Source organism: Eucalyptus grandis, chromosome 11 (assembly GCF_016545825.1).
Source record: "Eucalyptus grandis isolate ANBG69807.140 chromosome 11, ASM1654582v1, whole genome shotgun sequence".
Classification (NCBI taxonomy): Eukaryota; Viridiplantae; Streptophyta; class Magnoliopsida; order Myrtales; family Myrtaceae; genus Eucalyptus; species Eucalyptus grandis.
The window spans coordinates 1,655,864-1,675,323 of NC_052622.1; the positions used below are offsets into that span (position 1 = coordinate 1,655,864).

General features: G+C 41.5%; 2 protein-coding genes across 3 annotated transcripts; both read right to left on the reverse strand.

Annotated features, from left to right (window-relative positions):
- Nucleotides 1–951: 951 nt before the first annotated feature.
- Nucleotides 952–7,444, reverse strand: LOC104424406 (methyl-CpG-binding domain-containing protein 13). Of its 2 annotated transcripts, none has more exons than XM_010036816.3 (7): nucleotides 6,969–7,444; nucleotides 4,944–5,612; nucleotides 4,746–4,844; nucleotides 4,337–4,483; nucleotides 2,906–3,050; nucleotides 1,473–2,809; nucleotides 952–1,356 (listed from the first exon to the last, which is right to left on the reverse strand). In XM_010036816.3, exons 1-6 carry the CDS (start codon nucleotides 7,050–7,052, stop codon nucleotides 1,515–1,517), a joined length of 2,439 nt encoding a protein of 812 aa, XP_010035118.2. In that variant the 5' UTR covers nucleotides 7,053–7,444; the 3' UTR covers nucleotides 952–1,356; nucleotides 1,473–1,514. The 2 variants fall into 2 exon arrangements, with proteins under 2 accessions (XP_010035118.2, XP_010035117.2); XM_010036815.3 differs by having other exon boundaries at nucleotides 1,473–2,827; nucleotides 6,969–7,443.
- Nucleotides 7,445–15,306: 7,862 nt separating this feature from the next.
- LOC104424407 (membrane steroid-binding protein 1) lies at nucleotides 15,307–17,833 on the reverse strand. Its single transcript, XM_010036818.3, has 2 exons — nucleotides 17,367–17,833; nucleotides 15,307–15,922 (listed from the first exon to the last, which is right to left on the reverse strand). The coding sequence occupies exons 1-2, from the start codon at nucleotides 17,672–17,674 to the stop codon at nucleotides 15,574–15,576; spliced, it is 657 nt and encodes a 218-aa protein (XP_010035120.2). The 5' UTR covers nucleotides 17,675–17,833; the 3' UTR covers nucleotides 15,307–15,573.
- Between the last annotated feature and the right edge of the window lie 1,627 nt (nucleotides 17,834–19,460).

Consider the following 19,460-nt stretch of genomic DNA (forward strand, 5'->3'; position numbering starts at 1 on the left):
CTCCAATGAGCTCATCAAATCTCACCCAACCAGTTGCTAACGATTGGCAACGGTGGACAGCGATAGCGACGGTAGAAAAAGAAGAGAGAAGGAAAAAAAACAAGAATAAAAGAGGAAGAGAAAAGACAAAAAGAAAATTTGGATTGATTTGCTTCCAAAATTATTTTCGAGAACAAAATACAACTTTTTTTTACTCCTTAATTCCATTCGAAATCTGTTCTTTTGGAACCAAATTTATTTCCGAAAACAAAAGATTTATTATATTTCAAATCTATTCTCGGAGATAAAAAAAAATAAAATAGAATTGATCACTATATGGTAAGTTACTAAACGCACCCTAAGTAAAAAGACCTGTTAATGGTTTTAGTTTGGTTTTGAGTCATAAGCCAGAAACGACCCGAAACCATCCATGAAACACAGAAAAGGAAACCCTAATGCTTTCGGTGGCCCGATCCACTTGTCGGCCCTTCACCTCTTTGTTGCTAGCATTGAACCATTTTCTGCACCGGAATCGTTTGCCGGCCATACGGAACGTTTTAGAAATAAGAAATGACAAAAACGTTCGCGACTCCTCTTTCCTGAAATGACAGGGCAATGGATGTCTTCCACATTTTCTCTGCCGGCATGCTGATCGCGACCCGCCGGGTTACATTTTCTACGAGAAATAATGGGTCGGGCATCACGGGGCGACCCAAACCAATCTTTGCCCTTCGACACCCTTAGGTAAGTTTTCCTTTAGACCCGCGAAAAGGAAAAAGAAGAACAAAGATGGACTAACCTTGGTGGCCTTAAAAAGAGAAGACAGCATAACCTTGGTGCAATGCAGCTGATCAGACATCCATGGTGTAAAATCAAGTGAACCTCGGTACCAAATCAAACGGGCACTTGCAAGTTCAGCCACAGCTTCATCTCCCAAAAGGGTAAAGCCTACCCGGCAGCAAGAGGACATAATGCCCGAATAAAGAAACTAGAAGTTACAGCTTGGGACCTCTTCGAATATCCAGAATCTATTGTCATAATACAGAGCCAGCATCCTCATGAGCCTATCAAACAAAATGCCTCAAAGGAGCAACGACAGGCACTTCTTGGAGAACCCCCACTACCCTCCTTATCTATTAGTCAATGCTAAGCTAAATGAATAATGATTTTTTGGTTCAACAAACAAAAGGTGTATCTATGAGGGCAGCGACTGCGGAAGAAAAAAAGCCACAATGGGAAACGCCCAATACACCGTTCCATGGCAACAAGAGATTACAGATTACAATAAAGGTGACATGTCAGACTAGCTAGAGAAATCAATACAAAATACTTTCCTTTCAGGAAGCATTTGCATCCAGAAGAGAGCTTATGATGGACCTGCAGCAGAAAAGATGGAGAGAGTTTATGAAACCAAACTAAAAGCTCACCAATCTGGCTCAGAAATGCACAGTGAATCAAAGCTTGAAAGTTTATGCTCTGAATGTTTCTCCTACCTGTACAGAGTCATTTGATTAAAATGAGATAGTGGTTTCACCCTATCTCTGGCATTTGTTGCTTCTGTCCTGACGGTGTTGGCGTCGAACACTTCCACTTGATCTTTGGAAATCTACATTGCCAGTATGTGGTGCCGTGGGCACTAATCCTGCTTGAGGTCTACAGACAGGCTTAACTGCCGTGTCGGCAGAATGCTGCCACAACAAATCAGTTCGGCAAAAGTTATCTAGACCAGCATTGGACAAATTCAAGTCGCTAGCTTCTTGCATTTGTGATGAACGCATCTGTTGCTGAATCAAGTCATGTACGTCCAAACCATACTCCACAGGAATCGCACCCGTGAGAGTTTTTATAGCAAATTCAATGCACGGATCCGCCCATGAATCCCCAAAAGGTAAGTTCAGAGAGGAGCCCGGCACATCACCAGCAGTTTCTTCAGCACTAACTTTCCCCACATGTTTTTCTGGCTGAGCTAGTTTTTGAAGAGGCAAAACAACACCACACCCCTGCTTTTCATTCTCCTCTTTCTCAGTTTCCATGTTTTCACCATGCACATTAAGATGAGCCAAGTCCCCTAAAGAGTTCCTGCTATTGCTGAATTCAAGTGCACTCTCAGTGGAAGTATCAAAACTTATACCAGTGAGGGTTTTTATAGCAAATTCGATGCATGGATCAGAAAGTATATCCTCAGAAGGCAGATCAAAAGGCAGTACTGGCTTCTCTTCAGATTTATGAACAGATTCAACATTTCCAGGATGTTCACTTGCAATAGATAAGCTCTCCCGTTGCAATGGTTTTGCGCCTCCTTGTTTCTTTCTATCGTCTTCTAAGTCTTCAAAATCTTCTTTGCACGCAGCCACCACCTCAGAAGTTTCTTTAGCTTCCTCTGCTTCGCCAGTGCATTTTGTGTCTTGTTGCAGCCCAAGCTGTTCCATACTTTGGGGTTCAGGAGCAACACCACTACCACTTGTGGTATCTTTAGCCTGACTAACTTCCTCCTGATTAACATGCTTTGCCGGGCCTCTATTTGCTCGAACTGTTGTTATTTCCACTGTGGGATCAACGGCAATGCCAGCAAGTCGTTTTGAAGCTCGCTGAGGAACGGCAAGCCCTTTCTTCTTCTTCTTCTTCTCCTGGGATTTTTGGATGGAAGTTTCGATCTCTTTGTTTCCTTCTGCCACCACCAAATTCTGCGAATGCTCCTCAAAGAGGGTTCTGCCTTCAGGAACTGGAAGATCCTTTTCACTGCAGTTGCTCTTCTCTTGCTTCTGCTCTAGACCTTCAGCATCAGAAACTCTTGAGCAGCTGAAATCAGTTCCCTCCCTGCCCACAGCATCTACAGAACTTCCACAAACTGCAAGATGGTCATCTTGTTTATAACATATAAAGATAGGGAATAAGATGCTCCAAGTACAATGGTGATTAGGCTTACCTCCAAGTACAGGTATGACTTCTTCAGGTTGGTCAGATGTAGGCATATGTTTATCTGTCACACATTCACTCTGTTGCAATCCCTGATCATCTGTACCTTCAGTTTCAACAACCGATAATTTCTGCTTCTTGGTAACAACGGGCAACTAAGGCAGAAACAAAAAGACAATACAACAGATAAGTCCAAATCTTACAAAAATCTCAACTTGCAACCTGACAACAAGAACTAATATCAGTAAAGTGGAGTAAATAAGATATGCAAGGCTAAGAATTGACATCCACACTGTCAACATAAGCATGCATTACACCAATTGAGCTGAATCAAAGAACCATAGGTCATGGCCATCAACTCAACACCACCTGTCTAAATTTGTTCCCAGCATAACTTTGGCACCTGTGAGTAGAATAATTTGTTTGAAATATGACGAAGGTACTAAGGTAGGGTTTTGAAAGCAAATAGATGAATAAGTGACAGTCTATGCAATAAACCATTACAAGACATTTCTTTCCATTTCCATCTTTTGGTCAAATCAGGTGCTCCATGGATCTTACATATGAATGTTGAACTTGATAGCAAGATTCACATCCTTCTGATCAATTGACGTTAGACTTGAATTCGTTCTTTATTTTTCTAAGAGATTCAATTGGTAAAATATCAAATTGAACAAAATTGACAACCATAGTACCAACAATTGTTTGGAAGAAAGAAACCAATCCAACCAACCTGGACTGGACAACAGGTTGATCCAGCCAGTCTCAGGTGGTTACTCAATTATAACTCTCTAGTTCTTTTCGTCATTCTTATTATCTGCTTTAAAATGTATGGTCAAGTGACAAACAACATATCTAGAAACCAACCCAAACCCAAACACGTCTGACGAACCTGAACTGGTCCTCAACCCAAACCCGACTAAACCAAATCTTCCCATCTAGTCTGGTAAATTTATCAGGATTTCAGTTACATAGGTTTCATGTACAATATCCTTAAAACTCTCTATCTCCAATAAATATCCACATCTGCAGGTAAAGTAGTAACATTTTTTTACTCCTTATGACCACCATATCTCATAATGCCAGGATTGCCAAAGAAGCAATGCCATGAAGATACATTTCTATGTTTAAGTCTAATCTCAATCTATTCCATCAGCCGAAACATTTAAAAAAAAAAAAGACATATGTATTTAGTAGTGGTAGCCAGATGGAGTAGGAAATACTAAATCAGATCACGTAGAACTTGACATTTTTATGAGTGCTCCCATAGTTTCACCAGCAGTTACTAAAATCTTAGCTATAAAGGGCGACAACATTACAATTTCTAAATAGAGTAGATCACATGCAAACAATGTGCCATCTGAGAACTGAGGTATTCATGTAAAGCGAAGGGAAATTAAAAGTTGACTGATCGCAAAACAAAAACTTCATACTCACTCACAGTGATTTTGCTGTCTTCTAATTCAGCATCAATCTCATCTTTGTCTGGCGGCTTATATGCAAGCCTCCCAATGTCTCCAGTGTCAAGATATCGACGGACATCTTTCATCGAGCGGAAGACATATCCACTCACAGGGTCAGTGTAGTACTGCAAAAATTGGATGCCACTTCAGAAATAAATATCTGAGATGGTTTTTAGGTCTAAAAGAAAAGCATGAAGGATAGTTCACGCATTGCCTGCTTGGATTGCATCAAGTCTGAGCTAGACATAAAGGAAGATTAAGCTATGATGCAAGGCCATGATAGAAGAATACTGAATTCAAAATATGAAAGGCGATGGAAGAGACATACAAAAGATTGGAAACTACTACCACTTAATTATGAGCACAACAAGAGATGAGATCAAATACCGGATCTCTCCTGATGATGGTACCATTCTTCCTTTTCACTTTAATTTCTTTGGTCCATCCCTCGGGTAACCCTTCTGCCACAACCTTTTCAACTACAACCTAGATTGCTTAAAACAGCAAAATCTTAAATTAGAAGAGAATGATGATAATACAGCGCAATTATCAAAACAAGACAATGGAAACAACTTTTTGACGAACATTTACAGTAGGCTGCTGACGCCGTGCTTTGTTGTTCTGCTTCAAACTAGGAGAGGTACTTTCTGTCTTGTTTTCATGAGCTTCTTTTGCAGAATCGTCAAGGCTGAATATTTTCTCCTCTTTAAAAGTAGAAGAGGAGATCCATGCAGTGTCACTGCAAACATCTTTTGGGGATTGCTGATGGCTGCTCTTGTCCTCCTCTCTGGTTAGAGTAGAGTGGTTTTCTGCACTTTCACTACAAACCATTTTCACAAGTCGATCAAGATCAACCTCCTGTCCTACGGGAAGAAGAGTACAGCTGTCTACAGCATCGCCACAAACGATTTTCTTCCCTTTGAAAGTAGGAGAGCCACTCTCTATAGCATTGCACGAAAAATCTTTTGAACAATGCTCAAGGCCAATCTTATGCTCCTCCTTGAATGGAGGAGGGCTGTTTCGTGCAGTGTGATCATAGCGATTCTTGTCATATTGATCAGGGTTGATCTTTCTATCCTCTTTTGATGGAAAAGAGTCGGTGTGTACAATGCCATCACAAGAACTGCCCACAGATTGCTCAAGGAGGACATTTTTCTCCTCTTTTGGTTGAGGAGAATTACATGGTACAGTTTTCAGATAGCGCAACACCTCCACCTTGGTAGAGTATCTGATTCCATCAGGAGAGGTGTAAAGCTGCACAGACATGAAACCTTGTAAAAGTCGCAACTACCAAAAATTTCCAAAATAAATTGAGACATTAGATCTCGTGAACACAGGAACGTGTTGAAGCCAAACCATTCCCAGATTACCACACACGAATTTATTACAGAATGCTTTCATCTTGGTTCTGTGCTGAAATTCATTAAATTAGATAAGAGAAGGGAGCAAATATCACCCACTCTATCCTTCCTTACCCAATGGAAAAAGGAAAGTTATAAGCAGTCATAGAACTAGCACAGTCACAGCACATACACATTTGTTCCGGAAAACCTTAAGAGTTCGAGTGGCAGAGGAAAGGAAAATGGATGTTCTTTTAATATAAGAGCCTTGAAGTGAAAACCCCCATATCTTGATCGGTGCTTAGATCACAACTATGTATCGACAAGGTGGCCTTGAAAGAAGAGAACAAGTTCAAGAGAAAGGGAAGTACGATTCTTTTGGTGGGAGAGCGGTTTTATGGTAAGAAAGCAGGAAGTTGGGGTGAGTAAGAGGAAAGGATTTGATCTTCCGCATAAAAAGTTCCATATTTCCTCCCAAAAGTAATGGGAATATGAACAGAAATGGAAATCTAATGTCCTCGAAGCATAAACTGACATCTAAAGAAACGGAAACGAACCCACCGGTATCATGCCATGCTCTTGAAATGAGCAGCGTTTGCTCCGATATCTTTGGAAGTCAAATTATGCTTTGAGGGGATTAGATTCCGATTCGATTCATATCTCCATCACTTATGGAAAGAAATATGGAACTAGTTTTGAGGAAGATGAACTCCTTTCCTCTAACTTACCCCAACTTCCCTCTTTCTCGCCGTAAATCCGCCATCCCGCCAAAAGTATCTTACTAGTTCCCCCTCTATTCCCCACGATTCACTCCATCCAAACACCAGGAACTAATTCAACTAACAAAAACGGAGACATCGAAAGCTATCGACCTATCAAGCCTTTTCCTTTTTTTACCACAAAGCCCTAAACACTACATGCAACCCAGCAATTTACACGATCATGAGAGACACAAGCATACATCTCTTGCCGCTCCAACTGCAGCATAGGCATCTCTAATAAACAAAGCACCTCCAAACCCACGTTAATAATGCCAATTTCAATGGCCAGCCAACGACATGACCAGTAACAACAGCCTCAAAATTGCAAATTGAAAGCAACCCAAGCTAAAAAATCTCCCGGCTAACGAACACCCGAGCGCAGAAGGCAAAAAGATAACCGAGCATCAATCCGGAGCAGAACGAATTAAAGCCAACAGGGCAACAGAAAAAGAAAAAAAACCGGAGCTTTCTGCCGTTCCCTGGAAGAAAGCGGGAGTAATCAAAGTTACCCTATCCTTCCGGCCGCTCCGCTTCACTCTGACAGTCACAGTCCAGCCGGAGGGAAGCCACTCATCGGAGCTCTCGTCCGCCATTTCTCCCCGGGCCCCGCCGAGCCTCTCCGGCGCCGACGATCACCAGCCCCACCTCGACCCCGCTTCTGGAAATCACTCTCACTCCCCTAGTCCCTCCCCTCCCCACCTCTCTCTCTCTCTCTCTCTCTCTCTAAGCGCACGTTAAGACCCAGAGTAAAAAGAGAGTTAAAATACAGGGAGACACCGCACAAAGACACTCCCCACAGAGGAGAGAGAGGGGGATTGCGAGCGTTAGGCAGGGGTCGCAGGGGAGGGACAAAAGCGTCACTTCGAAGGCCACGTGTTGCCGAACTCGGAATTGCTGCGAATCGCGCAACGAAAGAGCAATCCTCCCTCCCCCATGCCTAGTGCTTTTTGCTCTGACGTCGAGATGGGGTCCCGTTACTCCCACCTCCACTGCCGCTCCCTCCCCCGGGACGGTTTTGCCCTCCCCCTCCATCTCCACATCGTCACCCCCCGCCTCCTCCTCCGCCTCCGCCTCGAGCTCGACCCCCCGCCGGCGACGTCGATCGCCGCCGGCGAAGTTTCAGGGGAAGCATCGGGAGTCGAAGCGGGGAGCAGAACTGAGCAGAACTTCTCGATCCCACGAAAGGGAAGAGCTTTTTCCTCCACGAGCAGAGGAGCGAGAGAGAAAGAGAGAGGGCGGGGGAGATCTTCGCTTTTGGATAAGAGGGGTAGATTGGGCATTTCAGGGTGGACGGCTGTATTGTTCGGTGGGCGATTTTCCGGAAGTGCCCCTGGGGGGCTCGGTTACGGGCAGCAACTGACCACTGCTGCTAGTGGGGGGCCTGGGGGAGGTTGCGTGCGCGTGCGTGCGCGCGTGCGTGCTTGCTGTTTATAATAATGGTTCGGCCGTACCTGGTTTGGGATTTGGGCTTGGGCCTTGGGAGTTTTACTTGCTATGGGCCTGTCTGTAGCTTCCCGTTACCACCGGCCCACGATCCGAGCTCGGGTCGGGCCTAGTGAATCTTTTTGAGGTTTTCCTATGCGTTGGGTCGGGAGACAGGACGGAACAGATGAAGTTTGGGCCATAAAGGTTAGGCCCATACCAATCCATGACTTGAGAAGGATACGGTCGAGTGCAAACCTCATTCTGCATTCGTGCAATTCAGTCCACTTTTGTTTTATTTAATCAAGTTCTCTAACTTCTTTGATTTTCCTAAGTTCTGTTTTGTACAATCAAGTCCTCTAAGGGTCTATTAGTTAACTTGCCCAACAGTGAATGATTCTATTTTTTTGTTTCTAGAAACAAAACAAAAAAAAACAAAATCCGTTTGGTAAATTTTTTTATTCTCAAGAGTAGAGTTGGAGCATGATAATAGTTAAAAAAAAAAAAAAAGCTTACTTTTTATTAGGAAAAATTCCAAAACTAAACCCAACTTATTTTTCTTTTTCTCTTTTTTTTTCTTCTTTTCTCCTTCTCTCTTCTTCTTTGTTCTTCTTCCTCCTAGTCGATCACTAGCCATTGCCACCATCAGTCTCCAGCAACTAGCTAGGTGAGGTTTGTGGAGGCTCACAGTGGCTAGGTGAGTTTGCCAAACCTCACCAAGCCAATCGCCAACCATCGTCGCCACCAACGACCAACCACAAAGAAGGAGGAAGAAGAAGAGAAAAGGAAAAAGAAAAAAGAGAAAAATAATAAAAATATAATAAAAGTATTAAAAAAATAACATAAACAAAAAAATTAAGAGTTTACCAAACGCATTTTTATTTCCGAACAAAAATTTTAAGCAGTTACCAAATACTTTTAAATGTTTAGAAATTGTTCTCAAAAACAAAATAAAAAAACATTTCTAAACAGAAATTTTTTACAGGAACAAAATAGTTATCAAACGTACCCTAATTCTTATAATTTGTGCAATCAAATCCTTCTGATCAATCGCTGTCGCTAAACCTCAAATTAGTTAATGACATAGCATTGTCATTATGGCATAAAATGTATCGCAATGCTCAAGTGGTGCCGAATTTGCAAAAAAAAAAAAATGAAAAAAAAAAAGAACCGATAATGTTATTACAACAGATAAATGAAGTAGTTGATTGCAAAAAAAACAAGAACATCGAGGTCTTGAATGAACAAAATAAAATTATGACGACCAAACCACGCAAATAGAGAATGATAGAGAACTCGATTGCATAAAACAAAAGTCAGAGAACCAAATCACATGTACACCGAGACTTACGGGACTAAATTGTATTTAATCCAAAAGAATATCGAAACAAAAGAGTCGAGTTTAGGCAGGTCGAGCGTTGAGGATCGTGGCTTATCCAAACCTGCCCACCTAAAATAATTTTACGATGAGCTAGGTCCAGCCCAATGGGCCTCATCTGTGCTGAGCTGGTGACAATTTTACTGGCCGGAAACATGCTCCTACATTTGAAATGGAATTAGAATGAGCTATCTTTCAGTAACCTATAGACTTTGGCATAAACAAAATGTCAGGGCATCCATGTTCGCCACTATTCCATTAACTTGCGGACTTGTTCTTGTTAGGGTCCAAGAAAATCTACAAGGTTTTTGCGGTAAGTGATTGTTACACGTTCATCAGTCCATCAATTCCAACTAATCTGTACGAGAAAACAGATGGATTTGAGATATAAGGTTGTTACACATTTTGGACACTTTCTCTAAACCGTTAGCGGAATCAGTCTCTTCTGCCACTCTCCATTCTGACAAAGATTGGTTGTCTACGGATTAGACACGCAGCTAGTAGCTGGAACTGCATATGCAATGCATGACATCTTGAGTCTCAATATCTGCCGTGCAATCTTTTCTTTTTGACGTTAGATTCAACCCGAAAATCTTTTCCTTTGACTTCAGGCTGCGAATGTACAAGCTCTTTTGAACATGCGATCTCGATCTCAAGGCAAGCCTGTCAATCACTGCTCATGCGGATCCTTTTACTGGAATTGCTTTCGTTCATTTCGCAGATGCAAACTGCAGGATGCATCGCTTTTGAATCATCCGTCCATCGGATTAGCTGCAGTATTCTAATGACAACTCTGATACCATATATCAAGTGTTCACGTTCCCATGAAGGGCAGTTTCACTTTCTCAAATTTGACTACACATGCAGATGAGATATAGATTGAAACAAACCTTTCGGTAATACTCTCTTTAAGGCTCACTCAAACAATAGCTGATAATCCCCCTCCCTTCCTCTTTGGACATAATATTTCACACGACAAGAGCCGAACGATCTTTGTACAGACTCGCTTATTGCAAAAGAAAATGAAAGAACAGGGATCGGATGACACTCTGCACAATCTAATCAATTATGAAGTGGATTGGGTCCGCACGGGACAAGTCTGCGCGATACCACATGCATCGAGCCATGTTTCTCGCCCCCGGATTTGGCAGAGTTGTGAATCGAAGAGAAGCTCTGGAAGATAGACGAATACTTTGCCCACAATCTTTGTTGGCTCACTCGATCGGCAGCTTCATTAATCTGACGGGCGCTGGTAACTTGGAACAGAGCTGATATCACGAAGATCATGACAAGCAGAAGACGGGAATTGTAAGCTTTCATGTTCTCGAGGTTGGGAAAGACTCGGAAATAGTATACCGATTGAATGATAGGTTGGTAGAGTTTGAATGCTTTGGCAGCTTCAAGAGGCTAGTCTATGTACAATGGACCAGCCTCGGTTGAGTTATATAGTGCAGGCAAATCTCAGTTGCAATTAATAATGAATTTGGTGAGAATTGAGAGATGGTGATCAAAGATGGCTCAGCACCAAGAAGAAGAAGGGACCAACCTAGCTATATGCCGTGAAAGAATGAGCACTCCACAGGATATCAGGTTTAATATTGTCGAAAGACTAATTCTAATTCTTTTTCTCCGAGTTAAACTACACGTTGCTATGACTTTCTTTCATGCTAGCACATCGCATGCCACTAGAAAAGTATAAAAGTTGACTTTTTGATGGTCGGTTTCCCCCAAAAAAAAATCGCAAGCCCTTCATATACAGCGGGCAGTACATCTCTATCTAACTCCCGGATCTTCACCAACTTCTCGAGCTGTTTGATCTGATGCCATGTCCTGTGTGAACTTCGCACAAGACATTTGTTAGTTCGCATGCTTATGACACACGTGAGACATGAACTTCGTTTATAGACAATGGGCATGCTTTTCAAATCAGCATGTGCTTAAACAAAAGCTGAGCTTTCAAACCATTAAGACAGAGAGAGTTCATGGGACGCAACGACCATAAATTCCAGATAAATAAAACAAAAGTGCATGTCATATTGTCAAGAAAAGCAGGCTCTTCTGTTCTCCTGGGATGTCATATTTGGCGAGAAAGTATCATAAAGTGACTCTTTTTCCGGCTTGCTTGTTTGGCTCGATGAGCGCATTTTCTAACACTTTGAAACTCATGCCTTGATTTCTGCATATATAATGCAAAGTTCACCCTAGATATTTCTCGTTCATTTCCTGTTCTGAATACGTGATGACTTTTGACGCATGCTTCCAAGATACACGCGGGGGCTACCAGAAGAGAATGATTACATTTAGAAATAATGAATGAACAGTTGACAAATCTCCTCATTAACTAAATCCACAAAGTCAGAAAGGATGCTGTCACCGTGCGTGGCTTCTTTATTATATAAGAACATAAATGAGATGAAACCTGGTGTATGACCAGATTCTTATCACTGCTTGTTGTCAATTGTCATACTCGGAAATGCACTGCACGAGATTTGTTGCTCTGATGCATGTTCAACCGTTGACCAAGCAAAACCGGACAAGTCATGATTGTTAATGCGTGCAAATCAGAGTGTGCCAACCTCGATCGCCCATTCTGACTTCTGCTATAATATTTGGGAGTTTGTATGATGTATGAGAAGATGATTTATCCTTAAAATTTGGTGGTCCTAAAATATGCTTTCATCATCAGCTGAATAAAAATTAAGGAAGTTGACTTTTGAAGAGAAGATGCTATACTGAGAAGTACCAAATTCTCCATTCTGATGTCAATACAGGAGATCCCAGCTTCTTCATTTCTGCTAAATTCTGTGTTTCATGATTCCGTTTCCTCACCATGATCAGAGTCCACATTTCCCCTCATTTTGTCTTGACTTAAAAGCCCAGGATTCTTTCAATAGCACCTACTAATGTCAAACTATTCTGTTTGACCATCTCTCTGATGCCTGGATTAAAAGAATTTCTAACTTCTAATTGTCCAAGGTTGCATTATAAACAAATTGGATCTAGCTTGTGATGCATGCCTCATATCTTCTTGCTCATGCATGATTCATTCTCTGTTTTTTAAATAGAAAATTTATCACCTCTTGAAGATCATACATCATATACTCATTGAAAGACCGATTGCACATGCCAAAATCAATCAACATCAGACAATACAAGGATGATGAAAGGTTACGTTGAATCATTCACAAAATTAATACAGGGGTTTAAAGAACTACCTTCCTCTTCTTTTCCATCTTTCAGCAGCAATTTGGAATCTAGCAATTGCTACACTAACAAGAAGGCTATTTCCAGTTCTGAGATTCCTGTCTTTCCCCAACATAGGAGTAACACATCTGATCTTAATGAAGAGTGTCAACCCTCCACAATTTACAAACATCTGCTATCTAATTCAATATTATGTTGTCTCAGAGAAACTGAAATTGACTCTTTGTTATAATCTTAAAAGGGAAGGAAAACCGATACTATTGATTTGCCGATACCGAGCTGAGTGAATGAGCGTCTCAGCAACAAAAACTGTGATTAATAACACGGTTCCCTTCTTACAATCCACAATTGAAATAGTACATCATTTATCCGGGATATATCCTGAAGCTAGCTTGAAGCTTCAATTACAGCAACAAGTTGGTTCTTCTTAGAACAAGGCGGCTAATAAATTAGCTGACATGATGCACAGATCTCAGAAAGGATTCTTTTCCTTGTTCCGTGAGAGAACCAAAAGTATCGCTCAGTTCAATACCAAATCAACAAACGCCCAGTAAGAGAGAGAGAGAGGACAGAAAATTCAATCAGTTGTGAAGTGGGTTTGGTCCACTCGGAACTTCTTCATTGGAAAAATATATTTGATCCGCCTTGGAGCTCTCAGACATCGAAACGAGGGGACTGGCGGTATGAAAATGCTCTGATCCTGGAGAAGAGGACTTGGTGCCTAAATCAGAGACAGAGATGTACTCTTCATATGTAAACCCAAGAGGTTGTCTGGAGCTAGAGACGTGAATGTTTGCCATAACAATGATTGCTAGCAGAAGTGAAGCGGCATGAATCCTCATGGTTGAGGATCCTGTATTAGCAGAGGAACCTGAAGAAGGGCAAAAGCTGGGTTTCAGACTGGCAGGTGAGGACACTTATAGAGGATCAGTAACAGGACAGACAAGACTTTTGCATACAAGGACCTAAAAATTCAACGTGTGCTCTCTCTTTCAAAAGATCATGATCACAAAGGGCCATAGAACAATCCCATTGACATATAACAAGATGTGGGCTTGACCATCCTGGTTAAGATGCTGCGTCATTCGAGTCCTGATGTCAAAGATGTCCTTGCCTAAGTTGATCTGTAATAGTACCCTATCGCCTTTGTCAGTATTAAGCCCCTAAAAGATGTAGCTCACGCTAGTACCGTGTCATTCTTGGGTCTCCATTGATAAAACCTTGTCAATTCAGTTTCTTCCGAATGTTCATCACAGCAATTCACCTAAGAGTTCCTATCGAGACATGCCGTTTGGATCACATTATATTATCATATCGCTGAAGTGCGATAATACCAGTGTAACTTCACAAAAACACTAAAAGACTAACTAATTGGAAGTCAGTGGTGAGGCAGCTTCTTTCAACTTTCAAGAATCAATTTTTAAGGGACCTGGACAAGTACTGTGCCCATCTATGCACTCATCAAAGACTGACATGATGTCGCATTCGCTTACTCACTGCCAACCTACGAAAGTGATATAGCCTTATTGTCCCACGCCAGCCACACCGACGACATCGGCAGGATCATCCTCCTAGTATTATATGATTTACGAGAACCCAAATACTTCATGAAAAACTAGCGTATGAAGTGGCTCCAAGAGGGACATAAGACAGTACCCTGCGCAGAGCGAGGCGTGCTCTATGGATTAATTCGGTGGTTGGAGTGTTTTGTTGTGTCGTCCGGATAAGATCCTCCAAGCACTGCACGGAACGTGGTCTTAGATGCCAATTTCAAGTCACTTTCGATGCTTACAACCAGAGATGCTGGAAAGCACGCCTCTTTACTAAGCCAAACCCTTAAAAATTCTTTTAAGTTACAAATTGTAGCTTTAGTTAAGGAGGTCATTTTCAACCGGCGTAATGTCAGGCTTCATCATAGGTAGAATTTAAATATACAATCGTCTTCATTGCGAGGTTTGACTAAAATAATGACGTATATGCCGTCCTACCAGTTGGATCGATTTTAATCCCTCATTAAGTATCTGTCAAGTTGGTTGACCAGTGACCACAGCCGAGAATCTAACTCCTAATCAAGCGGTCTCCAAAACGCGATGAACATGTTGAAAAACGATAATGGCAAACCGGCCCTTTAATTTAATGTAGGCCTCTGCTGAATACACGAATACTTGCAAGAAGAAGAGTGGAATTGTAGGGGACGTGTCTTATGTTTGCCTTGAACACACCAGACGCTGCAGGTGTTTCTAGCAAAGTACACTCACAGTACACAAGGCCACTCTTTCCTTTAGAAAATCTGGACTTATACTATCTAAAATGACACCCATGGCAAAAGAGAAACTTGCCCACTCCATCTTAGAACTGAATATTCATCCAGAATACTAAAACCGATGTATACGTATTATGATTCTCTTTCTTTTTCACCCAACTCCTCTGGCCGGAGCACGCACCACCTACATATCCTTGAACATCCTTCTTTTCCCATCCAAAGAACATGAAGTACCAGCTGCATGTCAATGTAGTTGAAGATGGTATGAATCAGGGATATAAAAAAAATTAGCATATGTGCCGTGTGCACCAATAAGATGCAAAACGCTAAGACATACTTCCATGGCTTTCCTCCCGATTCACTGCGAAGCAATCCAAAATGGACCCTCCTGAACCGGTCAGAGAAGGGAGAATATGAGAGGAAAACGAACTATGAAATGACAAGTTCTTGAACCTAAGATACTCACAACAAAATGCACCAGATAACATCAGACACGGGACACTGTTATGGTGCGGGACCTCATGGAGTCCATTGCCATTCAGGTGAAACCCGAGCTGATAGGCCGTATCCACTCCTGTCATGCACCCGTAACATTCTTAAGAAGAAAATATATTTTCCAGATCCTCATTTACAGTTACATTATCACACTACGACAAGGCAAAATACAAGTCGCGGCTCCAAAATCTGACATATGTAAGTTCATGGGGTGCCAAATACATTATTTGAATAACTAAATATCCATGAGAGTCGACATACAGTGTCCTAGGCCTCGAAACAGTAAGTTATTTTTGGAATATGGGTATGATAACGGAGAAGCACACGGACAACAGTACTCCCCAAACCTCGCTCACTCAGCATCCTCAGTTTTGACTGATGAGGGGATTTCTTCAGTTTTAGCCTCAGTGCTCTCCGATGGGCCATCTTCACTCGTCTTAGGCACATCTTTATCAGCGACTTCTGCAGGTTCAGCAGTGGACTCTCCTTCTGTCACTGGGACAGTCTTCTTGATGGTTCCGACCTTAACATACTTGCTCATGAACTTGTACTCCCAGTCCTGCAAAGCATCAATTTCAAATGGGCCAAGACCAGATATATCCCCAGTCAGATCTTTCTCTTCAAATGACATCTTTGCAAGAGCTCTGCTTGCATCCTTTCCAGCAAATAGAGCATAGGGACCTCCTGGCCCATAAAACATCCTGCATAAGAATTACATTGTATGCACCATCAGACACTTATAAATAAACAAGAGAAAAGGAAAAGTGATTATGTCACCAGGGAGATTTTCACAGTTATCATTTTGCCAATCAGTACGACTATATATATTTGACCACCATTGGATCAAACTCATGTTTTAAGAAAGTAACCAACACATCATATTTTGAAATCAGAACTTTTAACGAACCATGATGAATTTGAATCAGTCAACAGAACTAAAATCATGCCACCGGCTGTCCATTCCATTGAAATCACCCAATTCTACACTCAATAACCAATGAACTTAACTTCCTCAAATTAGAACTCAGTGAGAGGACAGGCCAGCAGAAGTACTGGAATCAAAGAAGCAGATTATATACAAAATGATGATGCCCAAAGCTTTTGTGGCTTACAGCAAAGAGCTCGACACTAAGCAACACTATCTCATGTTAAGCAACTGAAAGCAATCATCCACCATCCCATTGTTGGAACACAAATTTGCAGTGTAGTTATATATAACTATACCAAGCAGCAGCTCACTGGCGCCACATGTTCAACTATGTGGCTATATGATATCATAGACTTCGTTTTCCATGAGAAAAGCACCTGCTCTTCTCTTAAGAGACATATCCATAATTCCCCCAAACATAATTCCAAAGAAGTCCCATGGGCGGAAATCACCAAGACATTCAATAAAATGTCTTAATCCTTGACAACGAGGAACACTGTCGCATAACCGATATGACATGAACAACTAATGAGGTATGTTCATTTATTGCGACTTCTCCACGTAAGGGGATAAGGCTATACCACTCAACATGGTATCACTGCACATGAGATATACTTTCCAACCTCAACATCACACGTCTAGGAGGCGACTTACAATTTTCCATACGGACTAAGCTAAATAGAGGAAACATACTAATCTGCCTCAAAGGACGTCTTATACTATACTACATCGAATAAAACGGACAACCCACACCCTAAATCTCCAAGCATGAGCATGAAAGTGGAAGACTTTCCGGGACCCAATGGCATCAAACGCGCGAAAGATCAAACCTTGACGCATGTGTCGACCACCGACCACGAGAAAAAGGGGGAAAAAGAAAAAACTACCGAAGCTGCAAATCTTCAGAAACCACGATGCTAACACTGACAGTCCCGAAAGCCACTGCAACATCCGAAATTATAAACCCTAACTCCATCAAAACTCTACCAACTCCCAGTCACCAGGCAGGGGATCTTCAATACAACAATCCGTCCTAGAAAGAAAATTGCATCGAAATCGGCCAAAAAAAAATCGTCAGTCCAGAAGTCAAAATAATCAGACTGCTCAATCGTTTGACCCGGTCGAGCAAGCTCATCTCGAGACACCGAAAATCCGATCCAAAAACCCACGACCGCCACAGCAAACATCGATCGAAACCGCTTCGCATCCGGCCGTACCTGCTCTGGGACACGTCGTAGATCTGACCCTTGATGGCCATCAGGAGGGGCTTCTTGGGGTCGGCGCCGTCGTACTGCTTGAGCTCCTCCTCGGAGATCTCGCCGAGCTGGACGGGAGGGGGCAGGGGCTGCATCTGCTCCTGGTAGTCCCGCGGCCGCTGGTGGTGGTCGGCCGGCGAGCCGAAGAGGCTGGAGGCGACGTAGTAGACGGCGAGGCCGAGGGCGAGGACGGTGAAGAAGGTCGCCGGCGAGAGGCCGGTGTAGGCGACGATGGATTCCTTGAGGGTCTCCCACAGCTGCAGCGCCATGGCCGAAAATTAGCTTCGGAAAAGCTAGAGAGAGAAAGAAGAGAGAGAGAAGAGAGAGAGAGAATTCTCGAGCGTCGTCGACGATTCGGAGTCGACGGGGGGTTTTGGTCCGAAATTCGGTGAGCGCTAGTAAAGATAGGCGAAGTTCGATATCGCTATGCTATAGTTGTGGTTTGGCCTTAATGTCTTATTTAATCAATTGATTTTCTCATCGATATTAGTAAATTTTCTATATTTTTTTTTTATGACTGAAGGACCATAAATCACCCTTCAGAATCACACAACCACAAGTCATTATTTAAATGTAGACCCTCGAAAGCTGATCAGTAAACCACCTAGACCTTCACTTAAGTCGCGGACCTCCGGAGATTCGAACCCGTTCTCTTAGTGATGAGATAGTGAAGCTCAATCATCACGACTACCTACAGATAAGTTAAATTTTGTATAATTTTCGTATCTAGAAAAGTTATCACCAATTAATAACTGTGATTAATAACTTTTTTCTTTTGCGATAAAAAGTAACTTACCCTACCCTTTTTAGGTGAGATTAGTAATCAATGACATGCCATATAGGAAAAAAGAGCAGTGGTTGTTCAATCAAAGAAGTTTGTAATGACTTTATTAGTACAACAGTTCTTGAGCTAATGTATAGTAACAATTTATCATGAGCCATCGTGAGCCATAAATTTTTAGAGGAGTAAAGCTCACGAAAATTTATAATTATTTATTACTTAGTTTTTATGGTCAAAATAGACTATCATTCAATTATTTCTCTATTAATAATGGCCTTGTTAGCATAACAGTCATTAGATTATTGTGAGAATAATGATTTTTCATGAGACACAAATTCTTGAAGAGTGGACCTTACAACAATTTATAATTATTCATTATTTGGTTTTTATAGCCCCGAATAGATTGTTATCCTCATAATAGATCAAAAATCATCACTAAATCATTCATTTTAGGTTACTGTAAGAATAACGGTTTTTTGTGAGTCACAAATTTTTGAAATAGTTAACCCCACAGTAATTTAAAATTATATATTATTTGATTTTTTGTAGTCCCACATAGATTGTTATTCTCAATGTAAATCAATAATTGTCATTTACTCATTTCTTTTACTAAGTGATTTTCCTAATAACATAGCTTGTTTTGATGATATTTAGCATTTTCAATTTTTTTTTGAGCTCTCTATAGTTTCTTACCACTACTTAATTATTATTTACTAGTTATTTGTTCATTAGATCCGATCAATCAAACGGTCCTTAACTTTTTTCCACTGGAATAGAGGAATCCACGACAGCCACATATGGATTTCCCCTTTTGGGCAATTAAAGCATTCGATCTACTACTTTCCAAAATGCATTCACGACATTTCTAGTCTTTCGCAACTTCATTTCATAAAACTTTGGTTCGGACATGTTACATTGTTACATAAAAGATTCCTGTGCAGACCAAATGGCAACGCCTTTTAATTTCAGTACCCAGACTGTAAAAAGAACAGAATTGCTTGTTCGATTTTGTAACCTGCTCTAAAGTCACGTGAATCACCATGTTCTCTTAGCACGTGACACGTGATTCATGAATTTTGGAATGCATATGCAGCCGAACAACTTACTTGGACAATAAATAGTCATCAATTTTAACACAACTTTTGCTTCGATCAAGACGGATAATTGAGGCCTGCCCTAAAATTGGTAGGTAGGCGGTGGGTCCCCACAGCAGAAAATCATTTATTTTCCATCTGCAAGAAACGGCCACCGAATTTTAATTTTCTTTCTTTTTG